The 26610-nt window shown below is 42.3% G+C and overlaps 2 protein-coding genes across 5 annotated transcripts in view; one reads left to right on the top strand and one right to left on the bottom strand.

Moving 5' to 3' along the window:
* The window catches only part of nom1 (nucleolar protein with MIF4G domain 1), a 78096-nt gene extending 65967 nt beyond the window's left edge, over positions 1-12129 (bottom strand). For both annotated transcript variants that reach the window (XM_059971876.1, XM_059971877.1), the window contains exon 1: positions 11193-12129. In XM_059971876.1, coding sequence (XP_059827859.1) covers positions 11193-12005 — 813 coding nt within the window. In that variant the 5' untranslated portion in view covers positions 12006-12129. The remainder of the gene's footprint in view (positions 1-11192) is intronic.
* A 252-nt stretch (positions 12130-12381) lies between these two features.
* The window catches only part of lmbr1 (limb development membrane protein 1), a 211461-nt gene continuing 197232 nt past the window's right edge, over positions 12382-26610 (top strand). For all 3 annotated transcript variants that reach the window (XM_059971871.1, XM_059971870.1, XM_059971872.1), the window contains exons 1-2: positions 12382-12625; positions 25968-26040. In XM_059971871.1, the coding sequence (XP_059827854.1) occupies positions 12563-12625; positions 25968-26040 (136 nt within the window). In that variant the 5' untranslated portion in view covers positions 12382-12562. The remainder of the gene's footprint in view (positions 12626-25967; positions 26041-26610) is intronic.

Here is a 26610-nt window from a genome sequence, read left to right as displayed (position 1 = left end):
ACCCCAGGTTAAGTAAAAGGCAATTACAAAAATCTAAAAAAGATGGTGGTTTAGCTTTACCTAACTTTAGATTTTACTATTGGGCGAATAATATTCGTAACCTAACGAATTGGGAATTAGATTTGGATTCATCATTGTGTCCACAGTGGGTAAATTTGGAATGCAATGAGGTAAAGGGATATTCTCTATTCTCTGTTCTTGGTTCTTTTCTTCCTGCTGATTTAGTTAAATTCAATAAACAGATATCTAATCCTGTTATCAAACATACATTATGAATTTGGTTTCAATTTCGTAAATTTTTTACTCTGAAAAACTTTGTTCTTGATAGTCCTATTTTATTTAATTTTTTTTTCAAACCTTCCTTGACAGATCAAGCTTTTAGCATATGGAAAAGGAAAGGTATAAAAAGTTTTTGTGATTTTTTTTTGAAGGTACTTTGATGTCTTTTGACCAACTTTCCAATAAATTTAAATTACCTAAATCTAATTTTTTCAGATATTTACAAATCAGAAATTTTTTACATAAAGTTTTACCATCTTTTCCCAATTCAACTTCAACGGATTTCTCAGATTTGATTTTTGCCTTAAATCCTTGTCAGAAGGGATTAGTAGCTTTTATTTATAATATGATTATGAAGATACTGTGGCGACCCATTTCCTGGCGCATCCGAACCGACTCACAATTAGATAGCCTACGGGGGTTTGCGAGCACAGAGCTTTGGAGCCTCTGCGCCATGGGGGGCCGGTTGAGGGAGGCTTAAAAGTGAGGCTGAAGTTTTTGAATAAAGTTTTTTCCTTCGACTGCAGTTACTGACTCCGTGTCGTAATTTTAGCGCTGCGTGTAGCACACCGCTACAATACAACCAGAGATATCTGATAGAATTAAAAAACAATGGGAAAAAGAACTTCGATACAATATATCAACAGATAAATGGGAAAAATTTTTACAAATGGTTAATTCTTCTTCTACATGTGCTAAACATGCTTTAATACAATTTAAAATTGTACATAAAGCTTATATGTCTAAAGATAAACTTGCTCGATTCTATTCTCATATTAACCCTCAATGTGACAGATGTCATTCAGAAGTGGCTTCATTGACCCACATGTTTTGGTCATGTCCCACTTTACATAACTATTGGAAGGACATATTTGTTACCATTTCCTCAATTTGGAACATCGATTTACAACCTCATTTTATTACTGCAATTTTTGGTATACCAAATGAGGATGGTAATCAGTTTTGTCCTTCAATCAGACGAATGATTGCTTTTGTAACATTAATGGCCAGAAGGTCTATATTACAAAATTGGAAAGAAGTAAATCCTCCTACCACGTCTCAGTGGCTTTTTCAAACTATTTCTTATCTGAGTTTGGAAAAAATTAGAAGCACTATTTTTGACTCATCAATTAAATTTGAAGAAACTTGGGGACCGTTCATTCGACATTTTCATATGAATTAATTTGGCCTTGTCCAGACCTTCACTCTGCTTATTCTTGTTCAGGTATGGAGTTCCGGAGTTCTTTGACACTATCATATATTTATAAACTGTTATTATTGCCCATGTTAGTTTAGTTTAGTGTTTTTTTTCATATATATTCTCTTTTATATATTTTCAAAATTTTTTTTCTTTTTCTTTTGACGATTATTTTTGGTTTTTTTCATATATAATTATATAGACTCGATTGATTAATGTACTTTTTTTTGTTGATGTTTAATAGATTATTATCTTATTATTAATGTAATTTCAAGTCTATTGTATTCATAACCTATTCATTATTATGTTATGTTTTTTTAATATTTATATGAAACTCAATAAAAAGATTGAAAAGAAAAAAAGAAAAGAAAAAAGTTCTGCTTTTTGGGCTGATACAGAGGGCTGCAAGGATGCGGACTCGAGCACAGCTGAGTCGTTTACAACTGCATAGTGCTGAGGCGGCTGCCCTGCTCAGAGACAGAAGAACTACCATCAACGTAAAGGATTAAATCTGCAGACGGGAAAGCTTTATCTGAGCTATCCAGGCTGAGGGCAGTCAGAAAGTGGTTCCTCATTAAACTGTCATGGGGTGGCTCGCTGAGGTCCTCAGGTGGGCTTTCTAAAAAGGTGGCGGGGTTGATGATAGTACAGTAGGCAAAGGTGTTAAGTGGGTTATTAAGGAGTGCTATCTTATATCTGTTCAATCTAGCCTTTGTGAGGTGCTGGGTTTGATGGGAGGTCAAAAGTGCAGTTACAGTGTGTGAGGAATAAATAACTACAGTCTGCTGTAGAGTTATGTTGGAGGCTGCTGTTACGGAAGAGTAAATGGCTGGGAGCATCTGTGAACATGGTGGGAGACCCCTTGCCACTGGGTCTAAGCTGGTGGAGAAATATGCCACGGGTCTTAGTAAGGACTGCTGTAGTGCAGTCTTCCAGAACATTAACAAATAACTGGAAGGGGCAGTCATAGAGGGAACGTCCCAGGGCCGGAGCACTGGCCAGCGCCTGTTTGAGTTGGTCAAAAGCATCCCTTTGTTCTTGTGTGAGTTCAAAAGGTCCTGCCTTCTAGCTGGATGCCAGGGGTGAGAGGAGGGTAATGTTGGGTAACCACTGTCTGCAAAAATTCACTAGACTCAAAAAGGCCCTCATACTCTTTGGTGTGGTAGCAATGATGGGTGTTGCTCATTCAGGGGTGAGCTTTCTCTCATATGCACTCAACAGGGTGCCCAGGAATTTCCCGACGTTGAGCATGTTTCACCTTATAAGGGGGTATTATATATCTCCAGGAGGGCATTAAGGAGCCTGTTAGTGTCTTGTTCATTGGCGGGTTCAGAAGGGCTGGCGAGCAACAGGTCATCTATGTACTGGATAATGGATGACCTCCCTGGCAGCTGCAAGTCCTTAAGTTGGTTATGTACGATTTGAAAGAAAATGGTCGGGGAATGGACAAATCCTTGTAGAAGGTGTGTCCAAGTGTATTGCTGGCCTTGGAAAGTAAAGGCAGACAAATACTGGGATTCGGGGGACGGGGAATTGCAAAAAACGCATACTGCAGGTCAACGATAGTGAAAATACAGGAGTCCGCAGGGACAAGGATGGTGGTGGGGTTGGGAATGACAGGATGTAAAGGTTCAACTATTTCATCTATCTTCCATAAATCTTGTACCAGGTGCCACTCTGTCTGTCCAGCTTTGGGGATGGGTAGAATAGGGGTGTTACAAGGTGATTGGTAAGGGACTAAGATACCCTGTTTGCAAAAGCAGTCCACCAAAGAAGTGACACTGTCCTTCCGAAGGAGGTATTGTGGAATGGAGGGCAGCTGTACTCTCTGTTTCACCCAAATTTGCACTGGGGTCACAGAGGTCAGTCCTACCTCAACCTTTGATGCGGCCCATAAGTCAGGGGCTGGCTCATCCGAGGCGAGGTGGTGAGGCTGGTGACGATGGTGACAGCCTGTTACCGAAAAAGGGGTAAGGTAATAAGTCAAAATTCCACCTGGTAACGTCTGGGGAGTTCCGAGGAGGCTCAGGTCTGCCTGTTTCCACAGTCGGCAGGCTAGTAACCCTAACTCCTTTGATTTGTATCCCACAGTCACTGACAAGGTGATGTGGGGGGACACAAGACCCAACTGGCTCCACATCTCAGTAGGCATAAACTAATAATGCTGCTCTCTCCTTACCCTTTGTCTCCCAGAACAGTAATGCTGACCATGTTGCCCACAAAGAGGGCATACTGGGTTTCTAATTCCTGTGAGACCCGAGGGGTCATACACCAATGTTACATGTGGATCGGGAACCTGCAGGGGTGGGTCAAAATCTTTGAGCTGAAGGTCTACAGCCCAACAATGAGGAGGATGGTAGACCCAAAAGGTCCTTCTGGAGTCGGGACCACTAACAGTAATTCCAACATCAAGACATTTTATTTTAAGTCAGAGGGAGCACAGCAGGTCTTTCCCTGCTAGGTTAACTCTGAGGTCCAGGGTTTGGGCAAACTGAATTGTACTCTGTTGGTCCCCAAATTGGACTCGTAGGGGTTTTGTCAGTGGGTAGGATTTTTCTTGTCCCATTAAATCACTCAGAATCACTGACGTGTCTGACATCCTGAAACCATGTTGATCCAAGATTCAAGTGTTGACGTAGTTGCTCCAGTATCGAGCATAAAGGGAACACTGTTGCCTTCCACTAGTAGGTTAAATATGGGCTCCTCTTCAGGGTTATCAGTGAGGACAGGGAACATCAAGCCAGTATCCTGCTGATCAACTAGTCAGGCAGAAAACGGCTTACAGGCGGTGAATGGTTGCTGCCGACCTGGGGGCATGGACTATTGTTGGCGATTGGGACATTCCCTTCGCCAATGATCAGAGGCGCCATAGAGGTAGCATCCTGTAACCCTAACGCTTGCTAAGGGTGGTTGCTGGGGCCCGGACGGCGGAAGTCCACAGTTTGGGTTTCCCTTCGGCATAAGTCGGCCGCAGAAATTTGGCGGTGGTGCATACAGGGATTCATGTGTTGGGGCTCTTGGATGTGTAAGATACCCACCTCCGGATTTTGATTGACTTTTTTTTTTGTAAGGGTCATCATCATCAGTCGGGGTCATACTCAGTGTCCATATTGGGGTCAACCAAGGGTTCGTTGCTCACCAGAAAAGTTCTGTCGCTTGCTCGAACTCTTGGTAGTATATTTACTGGGGGGGGGAGGAGTGCTTTTTCTGTTTCGATTGACTCCTGGTCCATGTTGCAACAGGCTTGCAGTACTGTTCCTGGGGTGGGGTTGTTGCATCCTTTTGAGAGGCACGCGGGATCAGGGGGTATACGGGAGCAGTGGGGCGGATCAGCCAATCCTCCTCAGTTTCATCATTATGAAACAACAGAAGCAAATCAGACATGTCGGGAGGTACCTCCACTTTACCTTTGTGATCACCATTTTTATTTCCCCGCTTCTCTTTCCTTTCATGTCTTTCTCCCTGTCGACATTAATATTTTCCACCTTTCTGCAGACCCCCCCCCCCCCCGTTTCTACAGTGCTTCCTCTGCTTTGATACATTTATCCAAATCCCAGCTGACATCTAGTGGCTATATCTCATTCCTTAGTTTTTTATTTAATGACGCCGACAGTCTGTAAAAAATCATTTTCATCCCCCGGGTTGCCTTTACAAAGTTTAAATAAAGGTGTATTAGGTCCTGATTTATCAAGGGTCTGATCCATTTCAGAATTCAAATTATTCACCCTTTTGTAACCTAGTGCTGTGTCTCTCTGCACCCACTTCAGGGTCCTGACCTTCATGTGGGGGATTTCCCCTCTTAACAACCGGTTGAAGGCAGGGTATCTGAGACAGACACTTTCAAACAATATTATCCAGTATACTTCAAAGTTTTTAGGACTCTAACCCCAGGTACCTTAAGTTTGAAGACTCGAACCTCACCTTATACCTTGATCTTGAGGACTCAAACCTCACCCTCTTAGTTACCATAGTACTCGGGTAGTTTAATTGTGGTTCTTCAGGAGCTCGTCAAAGGGTCACCCATCAGACGAAAGGGTCACCAAAGTGGTCAACTAATGAGAGGGATCGAGGTAATTCTTACCTCGTGGGCCCATCCACCTCAGGTCGTTGCCACAGAGTCGACCACTGACACCGTCTTTACGGATGTACCTTGTCTTGAGCTCCTGTCTGGGCTCGCCAAATTGTTGTAACACAAAAATACAACTGCAGATGCTGTGGATCAAAGAATATGTACACAACGCTGGAAGAACTCAGCAGGTCAGGCAGCATCTATGAGAAAAGAGTAGCCAATGTTTCAGGCTGAGACCCTTCATCAGGAATGGGGAAGAAGAGAAGGCCGAAGCCCAGTAATAGAGATAGGAATAAGAAATGTAAACGCAAGGGTGTAGCCATAGGCACTCGCATGGGCCCCAGCTATGCCTGCCTCTTTGTGGGTTATATGGAACAGTCTATGCTCCAAATCTATACTAGCACCACTCCCCAACTTTTCCTCCACTACATCGACAACTACATTGGTGCTGTTTCCTGCACCCATGCTGAGCTCGTCAATTTCATCAACTTTGTTTCTAACTTTCACCCAGCTCTTAAATTCACTTGGTCCATCTCAGACACTTCTCTCCCCTTTCTTTATCTCTCGATCTCCATCCCCAGAGACAGACTATCCACTGACATCTTCTACAAACCCACTGACTCACATAACCCTGCTCAATGCAAAAATGCCATTCCCTATTTCCAGTTCCTCCGTCTCCCCCGCATCTGCTCCCAGGATGAGGTTTCCGTTCCAGGACTTCTCAAATGTCCTCTTTCTTTCAGGATTGTGGTTTCTTTTCTGGCGTCATCAAAGATGCCCTCACCCACATCTCCTTCACTTCCTGCACTTCAGCCCTCAACCCATCCTCCCATCACCACAACAAGGACAGGATTCCCCTTGTCCTCACCTACCACCCCACCAGCCTCCGGATCCAACACGTTATCCTCCACAACTTCAACAGGACTCCACCACCCAGCACATCTTTCCCTCCCTACCCCTCAGCTTTTCACAGGGATAGTTCCCTCCACAACTACCTGGTCCACACGTCCCTCCCCACAGAACTTCCACCCGGCACTTATCCCTGTAAGTGCAAATGCTACACCTGTCCCCACACCTCCCCCCTTACCACCATTCTGGGCCCCAGACAGTCCTCCCAGGTGAGGCAACACTTCATCTGTGAGTCTGCTGGAGTTGCCTATTGCTTCTGGTGCTCCCGTTGTGGCCTCCTCTACATCGGCGAGACCTGACGCAGATTGGGGAACCGCTTCGTCGAGCACCTCCGCTCTGACCTTCACAATAGACAGGACCTCCCGGTTGCCACCCACTTCAACTCTGTCTCTCATTCCCATCTAGATATGTCCATACATGGCCTCCTCTACTGCCATGATGAGGCCAAACTCAGGTTGGAGGAGCAACACCTCATCTACCGTCTGGGTAGACTCCAGCCTGGTGGTATGAACACTGAATTCTCCAATTTCTGGTAATTCCCTCCCCCTCCCCCATCCCAGATCCCTCTCTGCCTCTCTCCCCTTTCAACTTTCTGCTCCTTTATCTCTACAGTTCTTTCATGCTTATCCCCTCCCCCTTCATCTTTCCTCTGATTGGTTTTCCACCTGGCACCTCTAGGCCCTGCCCCTTCCCCTATCTCTATTACTGGGCTTTGGCCCTCTTTTCCCCCCATTCCTGATGAAGGGTCTCGGCCCGAAACGTTGGCTACTCTTTTCTCACGGATGCTGCCTGACCTGCTGAGTTCTGCCAGCGTTGTGTACATAGAAACTGTTGTAAACTTCTTTCAATCTACCCGATGCAAAGACACCACGTACTACGGTGAAAGTAACTTTAACTCTTTATTAGCAAGTTACTCGAGAGAACCCTCCTCTCTCTCTCTCTCGGAGGCTGCTCCCAGGGTCTCTCTCTCCTGAAGCAAATACAGTTCTTTTTATATCATGCAGTCACGTACGCAGATGCACGTAGGTTCACTCCCCCCCCCCCCAGTTTCTCAAAAAATTAGTATTGGTAACTTAACCAGTCATAAATTGTTGGTATAACAGTTTTAATTGCTACTATGTCTGGATGCAGACAGGCACAGGCTTACCATCCAAAGCCTGCTGCCCTTGGAAATAGCCACTCTTTTTTTATGCTTATCTTGCAGGTGCCAGAAGGAATACAAGGCACAATAGGTTTCTCACAGCAACTAATCAGGCAATGATACAAGTTACCCTAAGCAAAACTGAAGTTAAGCGCAGATCGCATACTGAGAATGATGTCACCTGCTCAGCTTATCTTATGGGAAAGCATTTGTGCATTTATACTCTTTTTCTCAAGCTCATAGCTGCTATGACCCTTACAGAAAAATAGCCAGGGTCACAAGCAGCCTACGAGATGCTAACTTCTTAATATTACACGAGAACATCACCAATAGTCTTATCCTGGTCTGACTACCTAGATAGCACAATCAAGAAATTGCATTGGCACTGCTGGTTCCTCAGGAGGGTGAAGAAATATATTAAAAAAATACACTACAGAAAGCACACTATCTATGGTAACGGCCCTGCCAGAGACTATAAGAAACTGCAGAAAGTTTTGCAGTTCTCCAGTAACTACAGAAAGGACACTACTCAGTACAGACAGAAACCAGTCTACTCTATCTGCACTTCTCACTGATTGGTAATTCAGCCAACATGATGACAGAGCCCACCCACACCAGGAACTCTTTTTTTTGATTAAGAGTAGCATTGTCTAATGTATTTGATTGAACTTTTTGATGAAGTGATAAAGGAAGACTGATGAGTGGATGACAGAAGGTGTGATTTCAGTAAGGCCTTTGGTAAGGTTCCACGTGGCAGATGGCTCTAGAAGGTTTGATCGCATGGCATCCAAGGAGAGCTAGAAAACTGGATTAAAAATTAGCTGGATGGAAGGGTGATGGTGGAAGACACAAAGACTGTGGATACTGAAAATCTGGCTCAGCACCCATACAAACTGCTGGAGGAGCACTATGTCAGACTTGTTATTCCATTCTGATGACGAGTCGCAGCCTGAAATGTTAACTGTTCATTTTTCTCCATAGATGCTGCCTGATCCACTGAGTTCCTCCAACAATTTGTGTGTAGTGATTGTCAAAGGATATTTCTCAGACTAGGATCAAGTTGTCACTTTTATTGTCATTTTGACCATAACTACTGGTACAGTACATAGTAAAAATGAGACAACTTTTTACAGGACCATGGTGTTACATGACACAGTACAAAAACTAGACTGAACTACGTAAAAAAAGAGAAAAAAAAACACACAACTACACTAGACTACAGACCTACCCAGGACTGCATAAAGTGCACAAACAGTGTAGGCATTACAATAAATAATAAACAGGACAATAGGGCAAGGTGTCAGTCCAGGCTTCGGGTATTAAGGAGTCTGATAGCTTGGGGGAAGAAACTGTTACGTAGTCTGGTTGTGAGAGCCCGAATGCTTCAGTGCTTTTTCCCAGACAGCAGGAGGGAGATTGTATGAGGGGTGCATGGGGTCCTTCATAATGCTGTTTGCTTTGTGGATGCAGAGTGTAGTGTAAATGTCTGTGATGGTGGGAAGAGAAACCCCGATGATCTTCTCAGCTGACCTCACTATCCGCTGCAGGGTCTTGCAATCTGAGATGGTGCAATTTCCGAACCAGGCAGTGATGCAGCTGCTCAGGATGCTCTCAATACAACCCCTGTCGAATGTGATGTAGATGGGGAGATGGGTTCACATTCAGAGACAGGTTATTGGCTCTGTACCAGTCTGTTAGCTGCTGCACCTCCTCTCTGTAAACTGATTCGTCGTTCTTGCTGATGAAACCCACCACGGTCGTGTCATCGGCGAACTTGATGATGTGGTTTGAGCTGTGTGTTGCAACAGTCATGGGTCAGCAGAGTGAACGGCAGTGGACTGAGCACACAGCCCTGTGCTAAGTGTGATGGTGTTGGAGATGCTGCTCCCGATCCAGACTGACTGAGGTCTCCCAGTCAGGAAGTCTAGGATCCAGTTGCAGAGGGAGGTGTTCAGGCCCAGTAGGCTCAGCTTTGCAATCAGTTTCTGAGGGATGATTGTGTTGAATGCTGAACTGAAGTCTATGAACAGCATCCGAACACGTGTCTTTTTTGTCCAGGTGGGTTAGGGCCAGGTGGAGGGTGATGGCAATGGCGTCATGTGTTGAGTGGTTGGGACGGTATGCAAACTGCAGGGGGTCGAGTGAGGGGGCAGCAGGGTCTTGATATGCCTCATGACAAGCCTCTTGAAACACTTCATGATGATGGATGTGAGTGCAACAAGACGGTAGTCATTTAGGCAGGACACTGGAGACTTCTTCTGCACGGGAACGATGGTGGCGCCCTAGAAACAAGTTGGAATGGTGGCGCTGCTCAGGGAGATGTTGAAGATGTCAGTGAGAACATCTGCTAGCTGGTCTGCACATCCTCTGAGCACCCTACCAGGAATGTTGTCTGGTCCAGCACCCTTCCGTGGGTTGACCCTGCACAGGGTTCTTCTCACATCAGCCACAGTGAGACACAGCACCTGGTCATTTGTAGGAGGGGTGGACTTCCTCGCCGCCATGTCATTTTCTGCCTCAAAACTGGCATAGAAGTTATTCAGCGCATCTGGGAGGGAGGCATCACCTGCACAGTCAGGTGATGTTGTCCTGTAATTTGTGATGTCCTGGATGCCCTTCCACATGCGCTGAGTGTCGCCGCTGTCTTGGAAGTGGCTGTGGGTTTGCTGGGTGCATGCACGCTTTGCCCCTCTGATGGCTCGGGACAGTTTGGCCCTTGTTGTTAGGGCTGCCTTGTCACTTGCTCTGAAAGTGGAATTGCAGGTCCTCAGCAGTGCATGCATCTCCGCGGTCATCCAAGGCTTCTGGTTAGCGTGTGTAGTGACGGTCTTGGACAGAGTAACATCATCAAAGCACTTGCTGATGCAGCTGGTCACTGATGCTGTGTACTCCTCTAAACTGGTAGAGTTGCCATCGGTTGCAGCCTCTCTGAACATGTGCCAGTCAGTGTGCTCAAAGCAGTCTTGAAGAGCAGAGATGGCTCCTGCTGGCCAGGTTTTCACTTGCTTCTGAACTGGTCTGGGGCACCTGGCAAGCGGTCTGTATGCTGGGATTAGCGTAACAGAGATATGGTTTGAGTAACTGAGGTGGGGGCAGAGCTCTGCCCGGTATGCGTCGGGGATGTTTGTATAAGCAAGGATGTCTGTGAATAGAGGTGTCCTATAGCAAAAGGAGCTGGGACCATTGTTTTTTGTCATCTAAATTAATAACTTGAGTAAACCTTTAAACTGCCCCTACTATGCAGAACTGCACTGTCTCTCCTGTTTCTGAGTTATAATGAGAACAGTAGGTCCATGAAATCTGACAGGACCTCATGAATATCTTCCACAGATGAGATTAATACAATTCGTGAAATGAGTGATTGGAAAAAAATAAATACGAAGGCTAAGTAAAGGGGGGGGGGGGGAAGAAAGGGAAATTTAAAGGAAACGATTAAAAAAAATCAAGAAGTTGCTCAATAACACAATCACAAAAATACTGGAGTAAGAGATTCTTGAAAAACTCTAGGGAGGAAACCCAAGCTGTTTTAAGTTATGCAACGACCCTCATAGCTCTTAACCATTCTGGAAATGCATGACAACAATTACATCAAATACCTTTTCGTTTTCAGGTGATGGTTGACTTGGCAGGGAACTTTCGTCAGCGTCATCACTAGATAGATCAGAATCCTGGTAGGGAGATGCTGTCGCTGCCATCAAATTATCATCTTCTCTCACATCATCCGCGTTAGACGGTAATGAACTCTCTTCTGACATCTGTTTATCATCAGATTGACCCAGGTCATTTTCAGCCTCATTCATAAGATCTCGCAATGCGGCCATCTCATCCTCACTCTCGTCAGACAAGCCTGACATGGAAGTGACAGCCTCATCTATAATCCCTAGGACGTAATCCAGGCCATCCCGGGCGAAGGCCTGCGGGACGGCAGTTTTATTTTTACGCTTGTTCAATCCCAAAGCCTTTTCTAACCTCTTGATCTCCCTGTCTTCCTCCTGGTTGGCCTCCAGTAAGCCCAGTCTACGGACTTTGGCTGAGGACTTCCCTTTAGCGGACTTGGAAAAGGCTGCCGTCGCTTTCTTTTTCTGGCAGGACTTGGGTCTACTTTCATCGCCTCCCTCACACGTTTTCTCTTTCGGAGCCAGTATTTTCACGCTCTTGTCCGGAGCTTCTTCGGGGCTCGGTTTCAGGTATTTCCTCTGATGATAGTCCCTCACCCTGCGCTTCTTCAGCAGCCTCTGCTCCTTCCGCAACTCTTTCCGACTTTTCGGCCTGCTCGGGCCAAGGCCGTCTTCGTGGTGCCGAGCCCCAGATTGTTCTGGCTCGGCCTCCGCCGTTCCTACGAACTGCTGGATCGCTTCTTGAAACTGCTTCAACGGGCCGGAGCGGCCCTGCCATCTCCTCCCCCTCATTGCTGCACCACCAGCTTGCAATACTCGCAAGCACAGCTACACGCGGTTAAAGCTCCGCGACGCACGACGTGATCCAAAGTCACTCGCGAGAACCGCTATGAGCAATTAAAAAAATGTCGTTGGATGGGTACATCCTACCTTGAATGTCCAATAAAGTCCCGCTCCCCGTCAATTGTCCAGCGCGATTGGCCTAGACTCTGACACTGCTACATTTCCATTGGCTGTTATAAACGTCAATCGATTTAACCCCGCCTCCGCACTCTCCAAGTTAGGTTGATGCCACGTTTAACCTATAAGCGGAAGGGATATAACAGGGTGCCGTTATCTTGTGGGGCTGGTTAGCCTATGACCGGTGTTGTTACTGTTTCAGGTTGCCGTCGCGTCGTGATGAAGGAAGACCGAGTGAGGATGTGATGTCCTGGCTTTGCGCTACCGTTTGAAATACGGTGCCGCCGGTTCTCTCCTTCTACTCGAGCGTTGAATGTATTTGGTTCTAAATTGATTGTTATGTGGCTTCTATTTTTGTCTTTGACTTAAATGTTAAACTTCACTGAAGGATGGACGCCGACGATGTGACAATCAGAGAGCAAAACTTTCACAGCCAGGTCCGCGAGTACATTGTAAGTAGTTACACCTGCGCCGTCTCTTCACCGTATCATTCAGTGTTGTTTTCTTACAGAGTTTCTCGAATGATCGACCAAGAGGAACAAGATGAATACTGGTGGCTGTTGAAATTGGTCTTATTCTATTGAGATGACTCCCACAAAGCGGAGGGTTCTTGCATTGTTTTCTTGAGCACGTAGATGATTAGTTGCGTTTTTCTTGTTTCCGTCTTTTTTTCTGCAAGACTTTTGAATAGCCCTCTCACCGACTGTTACGAACGTGCCGATGGTCTCAGTGTTTTGAAGTTTGATACGTTTCCTCTGATTATTCTCTTCCTGTAGATACAGAATAGCTTCTTGATATGCAGGTGCAGTTATCGCAAAGGCTGCCAATGTTACAGCGAATAGGCCTAGAATATATTGAGGAAGTGTCAAGGGAACTGCTTCGATAAAGAGCTATTGTTGATCTATGATATTAGGAATGAGGGTATCTTAATATTTTTGTCGGTATTACTGCTTATATTTACTTTGATAGGTCTCTTGTTAACACATTTCATAAATAAAACTAATATCTAGTTCTGACGAAAAGTCACAGATCGGGAACATTAAATCCGATTCTCATTTCACGGACAAAAAAATGTTAACTTAAGATATGATTAAACAACTTCTACCAGTTTCCGTGTAATATAGAAGATTGGCTAGTAATGTGTTCACCATCTTGTTTTACAAGCTATAATGTCATCATTCTTCTCGCACCCCATTACCCAATTGTATCTGGAAAGGTATAAATGGCATGACAGGTTTACCAATGACTATAAAACTTATCACTTCTGTGCCTCTCACTCCTCTACATTGTTTTGCCTCAAGATCTCCTTTTGACTGTTTATTACACCATTGATTAATATCTGTTTTCTGTATCTGCTTCTTTGCTGCGTTTTTTTTTCTCTTTACTAATTTCCCCTATCAATTGTGATCACAGTTTCAATGGTTTCCTGAAGTCCTGTAATTACAGGTTACTTTTTGGTGTACAATGTAAATGCTATGCGAGGTGGATGTAGCAAAAACCAATCGAAAGTCATTGAATAGAACATAGATAGCTAGGTAGCCAATGTTATAGTGCATTAAACAGCAATTGATATGAAGTGTGCAGTAAGTTTATGCTGTTTAAGGAACTTCAGCTCAGTGCTCCCAACAATTCACACTTCAAACACTGTGACATGACAGGGAGGGAGAGAATTACTGTACCTGCACACTTCTGAATGGCAGCTGCATGCCTTCTATAAACTTTGAGTTTGACAAATAGTCAGGAATAGGATTGTGTGATTCCGGAAAAGGTTACTTAACCTCTACAGATGTGCTTTATTTATAACAGATATAAACAAATGAGTTATGTTTTCCAAAACATTCATTGTACCAGTAATTAAATGTATTGGTACATGATTGAGGAATTCTCACAAATTGGTCAATTACCTTTAACATTTTACAAAACCTATTTTATTAAGCCTATTTACAGTGCCTATATAAAAAGTATTCCCCCCCCCAGGAAGTTTTCATCTTTTATTGTTTTACAACATTGAATCACAGTGGATTTAATTTGGCTTTTTTGACACTCATCAATGTTAAAACACAAAATATTTAAACACAAATGCATAATTACTCAACCCCTTCAAGTCAGTATTTAGTCGATGCACCTTTGACAGTGATTCTGTGCGGGTTGATTTGCCCATCTGGACACTGCAGTTTTACCCCATTCTTCTTTGCAAAACTGCTCAAGCTCTGTCGGATTGCATGGGGATTGTGAGTGAACAGCCATTTTCAAGTCCTGACACCAATCCTCAATTGGATTGAGGTCTTGCCTCTGACTTGGCCTCTTCAGGACATTTGTTTTTAAGCCATTCCTGTGTAGTTTTGGCATTATGCTTGGGGTCATTGTCTTGCTGGAAAACAAATCTTCTGCCAAGTCGCAGTTCTCCTGCAGACTGCATCAGTTTTTCTTCCAGGACCTCCCTGTATTTTGCTGCTTTTATTTTAACACTGTACCTTCACAAGCCTTACAGGCCCTGCTGCCAATGCAGCAACCACCACAGCATGGTTGCAACCACCACCATGCTTCATGGTAGGGATGATGTGTTTTAGATGATGATGGCCAGAAAGCTCAACTTTGGTTTCATCAGAGCATAGAACCTTCTTCCAGCTGACTTTAGACAAGCTGAATACATGTCTTCTGGCAAACCAGCTGAGATTTCATGTGTTTTTTTTCAACAGTGACTTTCTCTTTGCCATTGCACTGGGGTAGTGGTTGTTGTATGCACAGTCTCTCCCATCTCAGCCACTGAAGCCTGTAACTGCTCCAAAGATGTCATAGGTCTCTTGGTGGCCTCCCTCACTAGTCCCTTCTTGCACAGTAACTGAGTTTTTGAGGATAGCCTGCTCTAGACAGATTTACAGCTATGCTATATTTTTTCCTTTTCTTGATGATTGACTTAATTGTACCTCAAGGGATATTCTGTGAGTTGGAAATTTTCTTGTATCCATCTCCTGACTTGTGCTTTTTGATATCCTTTTTGCAGAGTTGCTTGGAGTATTTTTATTTGTCTTCGTGGTGTAGTTTTTTGCCGAGATACTGACTCACCAGCAGTTGTATCTTCCAGATACAGGTGTATTTTGAAACATCTTGACTGCACACAGATTTATATGTAGCTAGGACATCTGAACCAAATATGTGTCTTCTAAAACCATTTGGCTGCACCAGTGATGATTTGGTGTGTCATATTAAAGGTGTTAAATACTTATGCAATAAATTATTGTGTGTTTTATATTTGTGATTAATTTAGATCACTTTGTAGAGATCTATTTTCACTTTGACAGATATGAGCCTTTTTCTGTTGATTAGTGTCAAAAAGCCAAATAAAATTCACTGATTCAGTGTTGTGAAACAATAAAACATGAGAACTTCCAAGGGGGTAAATACTTTTTACAGGCACTATATATGATACCCAAGTTCCAGCAGCTCCCATGCAATGCCTCACATTTTTCCTCCTAAGTGACAGATTTGAGAGGCTGTTATTTAAGGCCCAGAGGCTCAGGTTGGGGGATCACAGTGTAGTCTTTGAGGAGCTTTAATATTTATTTGGCTGGTAGGAGGTTCTTACTTCCTGTTGAACAAAGGTGAGAACTGCAGAGAGGATGTGCAAACTGTAAACAGTGGTCTGAAATATCGACTGTTTATTCCCCTCTGTAGATGTTGCCTGACTTGCCGAGTTCCTCCAACAATTATGTGAGCAGACTGTACACAGCAGCACAGGGTACCATTCATGTATGATGGGGGGAGGAGAGAGAAGGAAATATTGTTGGAGTGCAAGAAGATAGATATACTTTATTGATCCCAATGTTACAGTGTCACAGTACTATTACAAGCGCACAAATAGAAATATTAGAAAATAAGTAGAAAGAATAAAATCACGTTTCCACAAATAGCCTAACGGGAGATAGGTTGACTGATTATAGAGCCTAATGGTCCAGGTTAAGAATGCTATCATAAAGCGCTCTTTGGAGCACCATTGTTGCCTTAGTCTATTACTGAAAGTGCTCCTCTGTTCAGTCAAAGTGGCATGCAGAGTGTGTGAAATATTGTGGAGAATTGCCAGGATTTTCCGTAGGATTCTTTGTTCTACCACAGCCTCCGGTGTGTCCAGTTTGACTCCCTATAACAGAGCCACCCTAACCCTTTCTGATCAGGCAACACTCTGCCTGTGTTGATGCTGTTGCCTCAGTACACCACTGCATAGAAGATTGTACTGACAACAACAAACTGGTAGAACACGTGAACAAAAGGCCTACATACTCCAAGGGACCTCGGTCTTCTCAGGAAGTACAGGTGACTCTGGGCCTTCTTGTATACAGCCTCTGGTGGCATAGTTAGGAATATAGACACTGTTCTCTGCTGCAACAAAGTCCTGAAGGTTCTATTCTTGCCTGATGCCAAGTTGAGGACATCTCTTCTGGGTTGGAGAAGAACTTGAAGTGTGATGTGAAGGATCCACTTGCAATGGTCTAAGTAGTGAGTTCTTCTTTGTGAGGCACTATCTGTGGAAGGAGGCCATTCTATTGGGATTGGCTTCATCAGAACTGTGCTGGTACAGTTTCCTGGGAAATGGCATTAATAGATTCATAGACAAGATTTTAGATTAATTGGAGAGGTTGGGGTTGGATTCCAGTGATAGGAGGTTTCATAAATTTGGTAGGATGGTAGAGCCAATATGTGAAGTAGCTAATGGTTTGAAAATCTTCATGTAAACAAACCGAGTTCTTGTGGTTTGGTGAAAAGTAAACCACATTCGATGAATATGTGTGAATTCCTCAGTGTAGCAAGCAGAGTCATAGAAAGAGATAAAATCCTTTGGTCTATTGAGTCCGTTCCACCACTTGATCAGACTGATAATAAATTTACTTTGTACTTTGAAATCATCATCATATTTATTTTCTTGCAAGCATTCACAAAGCACAAAGAAATGCAGCAGAATCAATGAAAAACTACACAAAGGCCAAGAACTAATGTGCAGAAGACAGACTGCAAATATAAAAAAAACTATGAATAATACTGAGAAATGAGTCCATAGGTTGTAGAATCAGTGTAGTGTTGGATTAGTCAAGTTATCTCTGCTGACTCAGGAGCCAGCCAGGAGGAAGTTATTATCTGTCTACCACATTTCCTTGCCTTCTCCCTGTAACCTTTGATGCCCTTACTGATCAAGAACCCATCAACCTCCATTTTAAATATACCCAATGTCTTAATCTCCACAGCTTTGTGTGCCAAGAAATTCCATAGATTCACCATCCTGTGGCCAAAGAAATTCCTCCTCATCTCTGTTCCAAAGGGTTGTCTTTGTTTTCCATGCCCTCTGGTCCTATGCTGTCATGATTTGAAACTTCCTCTCCATGTCCATTCTATCCAGGCCTTTCAATAATCAATAGTTTCAATGAGCTTCCCCCTCTTCTGAACTCTAGAGAGAACAGACCCAGAGCCATCAACTACTTTAATCTTTTCATTCTTAGGATCATTTTTGTAAACATCCTCTGGACTCTCTCCAAAGTCAACACATCTTTTCTTAGATACAGGGCACCTAACTGCTCACAATACTCAAAGTATCATCTGACCAATGCCCTATACATTATATCCTTAGTTTTATATTTCATTTCATTTGCCTTCCTTCACACTAACTACAAATTAACCAATAGAAAATCCTTCATGAGTGCTCCCAAGTTCATTGCACCTCTGATTTCTGAACTAACTTCCCATTTAGAAAATTGTTATGCCTTTATTCCTTCTACCAAAGTGCATGCCCATACATTTCCCTGCACTGTTCCATCTGTCACTTCTTTTGCCCATTTTCTTAATCTAAGTCCTTCTGCAGACTCCCTGCTTCCTCAGCACTGGCTGCCTCTCCACCTACCTTTGTATTATCCACAAGCTTGGCCACAAAGCCGTCAATTCTGTCAACCAGATCCTTAACATAAAAAGCAGTAGACCAACACCAACCCCTGTGGAGTGCCATTAATCTCTGGCAGCCATCCAGAAAAGTCCCTCTTTACACATCTCCTATCAGGGTCTTTTTATCCTTGCAGTTTAAAAAAACTCTACTAACAATGATTCTACATCTTCTGATCCTATATCAGTTCTTTCGAGGTATTTGATTTGACATCTTTTTAAGCCAACAGAGATACTCTCTCCCCCCCTCCCCCCCGCCCACCTGCCTGTCCTCTTGATATGATGTATACTTTCTAACTGCCTTAGGATTATGCATATTATTTTGTATACTGCATGTATTCAAATATAATACCTTCAGCCGTATTCACTACTCTTCAATTTTGTCAACATATTGCCTGAAGTTGTCCCTTTCTAAAATGTATGTATTGTTCTTTATTCTGGAGCATTCAGTAACCTCTCCAACACTCTCCTTTTACTTTGTTCATACTTATACAGGTTGTAGAGAGGATCGGCGCAATTACTTAGTTTAAAGCCCTATCCACAGCCCTAGTTATGTGATTTGCCAAGACCGTGGTTTTAGCATGGTTCAGGTGGAGCTGTCCCATTGAACAGTTCTTCCCTTCCTGAATACTGGTGCCAGTGTCCCATGAATTCAAACTTCCTACTTCCACATCAACCTTTGAGCCACCCATTTAACTCTGATCTCATTAACCCTGTGCCAATTTGCTCATGGCTCAGGTAACAATCCAGTGATTATTAAATTTTCATGCTGCATTTTAATTGAGTCTCTAACTGCTCAGATTCTCTCAGCAGAACCTTTTTCCCTATACTTCCTGCATTGTTGGTACTCATATGGACTATGATAACTGGATTGTTAACTCCCTCTCCAAATTCTTCTGTTGGTAAGATGAAATGTGCAATCCAGGCACCAGGTAAACAGAACAGCCTTGATCCTTGCAACAGAGAATTGTGTCTATTTCCCTCTGTTGAGTAGCTCTCCAAACTATGGTGCCACAGTTCAGCTGTTCATCCTTTCTTCAGCTGTCACTCATCATCACAGGGGGCCACACCTGTTGGGCAAGCTCAAAGGCTGAGGCTCTTTCAGCATTACCTCTCGGGTCCTCCTACTTGTCTCACCTGCAGTCACACTCCCTTGTTCCTGACCACACATTGAGTTTGAAGTAGTTAATCTAATGGGTGAGACTGTCTCCTGAAACTAAGTCCAGGTAACTTTTTCCTCTCCCAGATTCTAGGTCATCAACTTTGAGCTTAAGCTCTTCGAGCGACCTGCAAATATTGTCACCAGGAACTACAATGGGGTCCACCTGCTCCCACGTCATGCAGTTCCATCACATCACCTGATCCTGCATGCCTACTTTAGTTGTAGTTTGAAGCTGACAGCCCAGGTAGATTCAAAGATTCAAACTGCATTTACCAATTTGTGCCCACTTATTTAGTCAATTTATATCCTGTTTCAGAAACCCAGTGCCCTTAATGCAACATGCCCTTCCACCTATTTTTGTGTCATTAACGTTCCACCACTCTTCCAATAATTAATATACAGGCCATTCCCCAGATAACAAACTGGTTCTATTTTTGTAGATGTCGATACAATGATTTTGTCTAGAAGTCAACAAATATGCAGACAAAAACAAAACATGGTATGGTAATCTTATCTCCACAGTATTGTAATGAATAGCACACAAGACAAATAAGAAAGAACATTTACTAAAAGAGAGGAAGTTAGTTTTATCATTGGTAGAAACAAATGTACATCAGACTTTTAAATTTAATATTTTAATGGAACATGTTCACACATAATGGTGTCCATAAGCCAAACATTCACAACCTGGAGATAGTCTGTACATTTTTTTTTATATAAAAAGAGGGTCAATAACATCCTTTGGCTATATTGTTAAATCAATCTTTCCAGTCTGAAAGCAACCCATATATTCCAGCTATCTTCAATTTCAACCTTCAATTCATGCAAACACATTTCTTCCAATATCATTAGTACCAGCCCTGAGAAAACTTGTCAATGTCTCCTCGAAATGTATTTATTTTAATTTCTTTTTCTTTAATTTTCTTTAAAGTTTCTTGTTTTGTAGCTGCCTGTAAGCAAACAAATCTCAAGGTTGTATAATTTATTAACTGACAGGTGAAACAAGTGGTTAAGGCAAACAACATATTGACATTTTTGCATGAGAGGTTGGAAATAGGGAAGTATTGTTACAACTGTACATGGTGTTGGTGAATTCGGTAATCTCTGTGAACCATTTTGGTCCACTCAAAATAATGTCTTAATGCAGGCAGACCAAAGGAAATTTAGCAGGTTAATTCACAAGATGAGAGGATTGTCCTAACTGCAAAACTAAAGAAGTTGGATTTGTATTCTCTGGAATATAGAAGAATGTGAGTTGATCTTGCAAGGGAATTGTGGTTGAGATATTTCAATTAGTGGCATGGATAAGAAGTTAGACAGTTGTCATCAAAAATAGAGCTAACAAGTTCCTCCTTAAAGAAAATAATGGATTTGTGGAATTCTCCAATGGGCTACAATCATCAAGGATAGGCAGCAACACCTCTGTCATGAATATTCTCAACACTGATGTTCCACAAGGTTGTGTTGTCAGCCCCTAATCTACAACATCTCCTCATGATTGTGTGGCCGGATCTGCTCTAGTTTCAAGTTTGCAGATGTTGTCACTGTACTGAGCTATATCTCAAATAATGTTTGAGATAGAGTTTAGGAATGTGCTGTCACAGCAACATTTCCATCAATGTCAGCAAAACAGAAGGGCTGGTATGAGGGAATCAGTGCACATTCTCCTGTCTACGTCATTGGTTGAGAGCTTCAGGTTCCTAGGAGTGACCATCATCAATAGACCAGTTCTGGTCCAGACTTTTGGACACCATGAACAAGAAAACTCTTATTTCCTCAAGAGGATAAAGAAATTTGGCATGTCCCCATCAACCCTTACAAAGCTTACCTCCTTATCATATTGCATTTATTGTTTACCTACTTTCTCTCTAGTTGTTACAATTTTTTTTGCATTAATATTGTTTCGTCTCTATTTAGTGCGAACTCTTGAACTTTATGAATAATATGCAAGATAAGCTGTTTACTGTATTTCAGTATATGTGATAATAAAGCAATGCCATTTCCAGTTCCAATTGTTGAGTTTAGTTAATTGGAAGTATTCAAAATGGAGATAGAAAAAATATTTAAAAGATTGTAGAATTATTACTCTGGGGAACTGGCACGGCAGAGCCACTGAGACCTGGTGCCTTTCAGCCATGATCATAGTGCTTGCTCTGTCAGGTTTGAGGAACCATTTGGCTCACTTCTGCTTTGTTGTTGTGAGGTGGTTCTTCTGAACAATGTGAAATTCATGTGGGCAAGAAAGAAGATATGGGAGGAGGATGTAGGAGGTGCCTGGATGGTGGTTTCATTTTATTGAGTTAACTTGACCAAAGGAAACGCAGATAAAATGGAACAATATCAGTTTCTTGCCACTTATAACAGATGTTGGCCATTTGGCTCAAATTGTCAGGGTGTATGGTATTAGTTTATTCAAAAAGATTCTGGAATGTGAGCTGATGGGACAAGCATCTGACAGCTTATTGAACAACGGAACAAAAAGTAATTGTTTAACCACTGAGGTTTAAGTGTAGAGCACTGAATCATAGTACAGTTGGCCCTCCTTATCTGCGGATTTTGTATGCACAGATTCAACCAACCGGGGATTGGGAAAACCCGGAAGTTCTCTCTCCAGCACTCATTGCTTGAGCATGTACAGACTATTTTTTCTTGTCATTATCTCTAAACAATACAGTGTAACAACTATTTATATAGTATTTACATTGTATTAGGTATTATAAGTAATCTAGAAATGACTTAAAAGTACAGGCAGTCCCCGGGTTATGAATGAGTTCCGTTCCTGAGTCCGTCTTTAAGTTGGATTTGAAGTCGGAAAAGGTACATCCGGTATTATTTAGCATCAGTTAGTCAAATGTTTTTCTTAGTATATAGTACATATTTTACCTTTCTATGCATATAAAACACTTAAGAAACATGCATATTTCAATAATCTAACCACTGTGTTGCTTAGTAATAATTGTAGCTTTCATCGGGGCAGGGCCTTTCACATTCTCCATTAAAATTGTTCCGATCGTTGACCGACTGTAGCCTAACACTTTTCCAATGACTGATGGTGTTTCACCTCTTTCCGATTGCTTTATCACTTCCAACTTATTTTTAATCCCGATCGTGATTATTTTCGTGAACAGAAACACTGCGGATTCAGAGCTGTGCCGCCAGGTCCTAATGTCTGCTGCACGGAAACATGTTAAATAAAGGACTTGAGCATCTACGAATTTTGGTATACGCGGGGGGTCCCGGAACCAATCCCCCGCGGATAAGGAGGGCTGACTGTATCATGTTTGGAGTTGCATCATTTCCAGAATAGAAATGCATCTGACATGATATATTTAGATTGATACATGGAATTCCTGATGTATAGCATTACCTTTAGAAAAACATAGCAGTACTCTCAAATTCATTTGGAGGGTTTTTTTTTGAAGGATAATTTGAGAGGATGCTAAACTAAGGTTTGTTTTTAGATTTTAAAAGCTTGAGGCTTGATGTTTCTCTCATTTCTCACTTTCACTCTACATGTTGATTTGTACCCCTAGGCCACCAGTTCTGTAAGATACTTGGAGCATTTATGTGCCTATCATCTAGTTTCCTTCTAATGTACAAGGTTTATTGAGTTTACAATTCAGAAACAGACAACAGTTTAAAATTAACATTTGCTGTCTTTGTTATTTCTCACTATTTGCTTTGGTATTTCTCAAAAATGAATCAAGTTCTTTGTTTTAAGGTAATGTGATATAACAGGTATGTTTCAAAAACAGCATAAAAGCAAAAGAGAGGGCATATAATATAATGAAAATTAGTGGGAAGGTAGAGCATTGGAGAGCTTTTTAAAAACAACAGAAGGTAACTAAGAAAAAACCAGAAAGAGGAAGTATGAAGGATAGCTAGCCAAAAATATAAAAAAGGATACCAAAACTGAAATAGTGTTTTTTGTCAGATATGTAAAGAGTAGGAGAATAAGAGTGGATATTGGATGTCTGGAAAATTGCACTCCAGAAGTAGTAATGGGGGATGAAGAAATGGGTGTCAAACTTGAGTATTTTGCATTGGTGTTCATTGTGGAAGACATTAGCAGAATGTCAGAAATTGAGGAGTGTTGGGGTGGAAGTGAGCATCACTGCTATTACTAAGGAGAAGGAGCTTGGGAAGCTGAAAGGTGTGAAGGTAGACAAGTCACTTGGAGCAGATAGACTACATCCCTAGGGTTTTGAAAGAGGTAGCTGAAGAGATGGTGGAGGTATTAGTAATGATCTTTCGGGAATCACTAGATTCTGGAATGGTTCCAGAGGACTGGAAAATTGCAATTGGCACTCCATTCTTTAAGGAGGGAGGGAGGTAGAAGAAACTATAGGCATGTTAACCTGTCTTCAGTGGTTGGAGATGATTATTAAGGATGAGGTTTTGAGGTAATTGGAGATGCATGATAAAGTTGGCCAAAATCAGCACAATTTGTTTAAGGGGAAATCTTGGCTGACAAATCTGTTGGCATTCTTTGAAGAAATAACAGGCAGGACTTATAAAGGAGAGTCAGTAGATGTTTATTTGGATTTTGGAAGGCCTTTAACAAGGTGCTGCATGTGAGGCTGTTTAACAAGACAAGAAAACTAGATAAGAACCCATGGTATTATAAGAAAGATACTAACGTGAATAGAAGATTGGCTCACTGCAAGAGGCAAAGAGCAGATTAAAGTGGACCTTTTCTGGTTGGCTGCTGGTGACTAGCGGTGTTCTGCAGGGATTGGTGTTGGGACCACTTCTTTTCACGTTTTTGTCAATGATTTGGATGAAGGATTTGGTGGCTTTGTAGCCACGTTTGCATATGATTTGAAGATAGATGGAGGGGCAGGTGCTGTTGAGGAAGTAGAGTGCCTGCAGAAGGATGTGGACAAAATGGGGGAATGGGTACAGAGGTGGCAGATGGAATATAGTGTAGGGAAGTGCATAGTCATGCATTTTGTAGAAGGAATAAAGGTGTGGACTATTTACTAAATGTGGAGAAAATTCAAAAATGTGCAGAAGGACTTGGAATCTACGAGGCCATAAGACATAGGAGCACAAATAGGCCATCTGGCCCATCGAGTCTGCTCCTCCATGGCTGATTGGTCTTTTTTTTTCTCCTCCTCAACCCCAGTTCCTGGCCATCTCCCTGTAGTCTTTGATGCCATGTCCAATCAAGAACCTACCAATCTCTGCCTTAAATACACCCAACGACCTGACCTGGCCTCCACAGCTGTATGTGGCAACAAATTCCAGAAATTCACTACCTTTGGCTAAAGAAATTTCTCCACATTTCTGTTTTGAAAGGGTGTTCCTCTACCCTGAGGCTATGCTCTCTTGTTCTAGACTATCCCACGATGGGAAGTATTCTTTCCATGTTTACTCTGTCTAGGCCTTTCAACATTTGAAAAGTATCAATGAGATCCCTCCTTATCCTCCTTAATTCCAGCGAGTACAGACCCAGAGCCATCAAACATTCCTTGTACGATAAACCTTTCTTTCCTGGAATCATGCTTCTGAACCTCCTCTGGACCCTCTCCAATGCCAGCATATCTTTTCTAAGATGATAGACCCAAAACTGTTCACAATTCTCAAGGTGAAGCCTCATCTGTGCCTCTTCAAGTATCAGCATCACGTTCTTGCTCGTGTATTTTAGACCTCTTGAAATTAATACTAACATAGCATTTGCCGCCTTCACCACCGACTCAAGTCCTCGTGTAGCATTCCCTGAAGGTTAACTTGTGGGTTGAACCTGTGGTAAGAAGGCAAATACAATGTTAGCATTCATTTCAAGAGGACCAGAATATAAAAGCAAGGTTGGAAACCTGAGGCTTTATAAGTTAATGCTTGGATCACATTTGGAATATTATGAGCAGTTTTGGGCCTCTTATCCAAGAAAACGTGTGTTGGCATTGAAGAGGGTCCAGAGGAGGTTTTTGACAATTATCTCAGGAATGAAAGAGTTAACATATGAGGGCCTGTAGTTGCTGCAGTTTAGAAGGATGAGGGGTGATCTCATTGAAACGTATTGAGTATTTTAAGGTGTAGGTTGTGGATGTGGAGAGGATGTTTCCTGTAGTGGAGGAGTTTTGGACTAGAGGATGCAGCCTCAAAATAGAAAGGCATCCATTTAGAACAGAGATGAAGAAAGTTTTTTTTTAAATTAGTCAGAGGGTGGTGAATCTGTGGAATTCATTGCCACAGATGGCTGTGGATTATTGTGTATATTTAAGCCAGAAGTTGAAAGGTTCTTGATTAATCAGAGCGTCAAAAGGTTATGGTGAAAAGGCAGGAGATAATAAATTGAGAGGGATAATAAATAATAAATCAGCCCTGATGGAATGGGACAGCAGACTTGATGGGCTGAATGTCCTAGTTCTGTTTCTATTGTCTTGTATCACCTGTAATACTAATGTTGTGCTGGAAATGTTAAGAATGAAACTGGGTGACATATTGTGATTTGCTAAGGCAGATCATATTGTTCAGCAGAACATGGTTTAGTGAGGAAACTATATTGAAGTGATTGTTTGAGGCATAGGTTAGAAAGATTACGATTATTAAAGTAGTTTTGCATTTTCAGTAAACTACCATTCTCGACTGATGACGTGCTCTTACGAAGTGTTAAAATGCATAATGTGCTATTTGCAGGTAGATGTTCATAAGAAAAAGCTAATCACTTGGATTTTTCAAATGAATGTTTTTGTGTTTTTTTTTAGATTTGCTTCCTTTTATTTACTATTCTGTACACAATCTCCTACTTCATTATCACCAAGTACAAGAGGAAACCAGGTTAGTGAAGATTTTCAGCCATAAATTGAATTTGCAGCAATAACTGTTCATGGGGAAAATGATTATTAACATCTAATGGGATGAACAAAAAATGTTAATATTTCTGGAACTTCCAGCAATTGCCTTACCATTTCTTCACCATTTTCCCCTGTTCCCATTTCCCTTTCTCACCTTATCTCCTTGCCTACCCATCACCTCCCTTTGGTGCACCTCCCCCTTCCCTTTCTTTTGTGGCCTTTTACCCTCTCCTATTAGATTCCCCCTTCTCCATTTCTTTATCTCTTTCCCTATTCAACTTCCCAGTTCTTTATTTCACCCCTCTCCTCTCTGTTTTACTTATCTACTACCACCTTGTACTACTTTCCCTCCCCCACCTTCTTGCTGATGAAAGGTCTCAGCCTGAAACATTGACTGTTTACTCTTTTCCATAGATGCTGCCAGTCATGTTGAGTTCCACCAGCATTTTGTGTGGTTTGCTTGGTTAAGTATTGTCTCATTGACTGTTTACCAGAAGAATTTCTATTTGGTAACCAACCAGAAAGACTGGGAAAAACCTATAAAATTATACAT

The sequence above is a fragment of the Hypanus sabinus genome, chromosome 6, assembly GCF_030144855.1.
Source record: "Hypanus sabinus isolate sHypSab1 chromosome 6, sHypSab1.hap1, whole genome shotgun sequence".
Classification (NCBI taxonomy): Eukaryota; Metazoa; Chordata; class Chondrichthyes; order Myliobatiformes; family Dasyatidae; genus Hypanus; species Hypanus sabinus.
The sequence above is the reverse complement of the archived record's forward strand: the minus strand, read 5'-3'. Positions and strand labels throughout refer to the sequence as shown.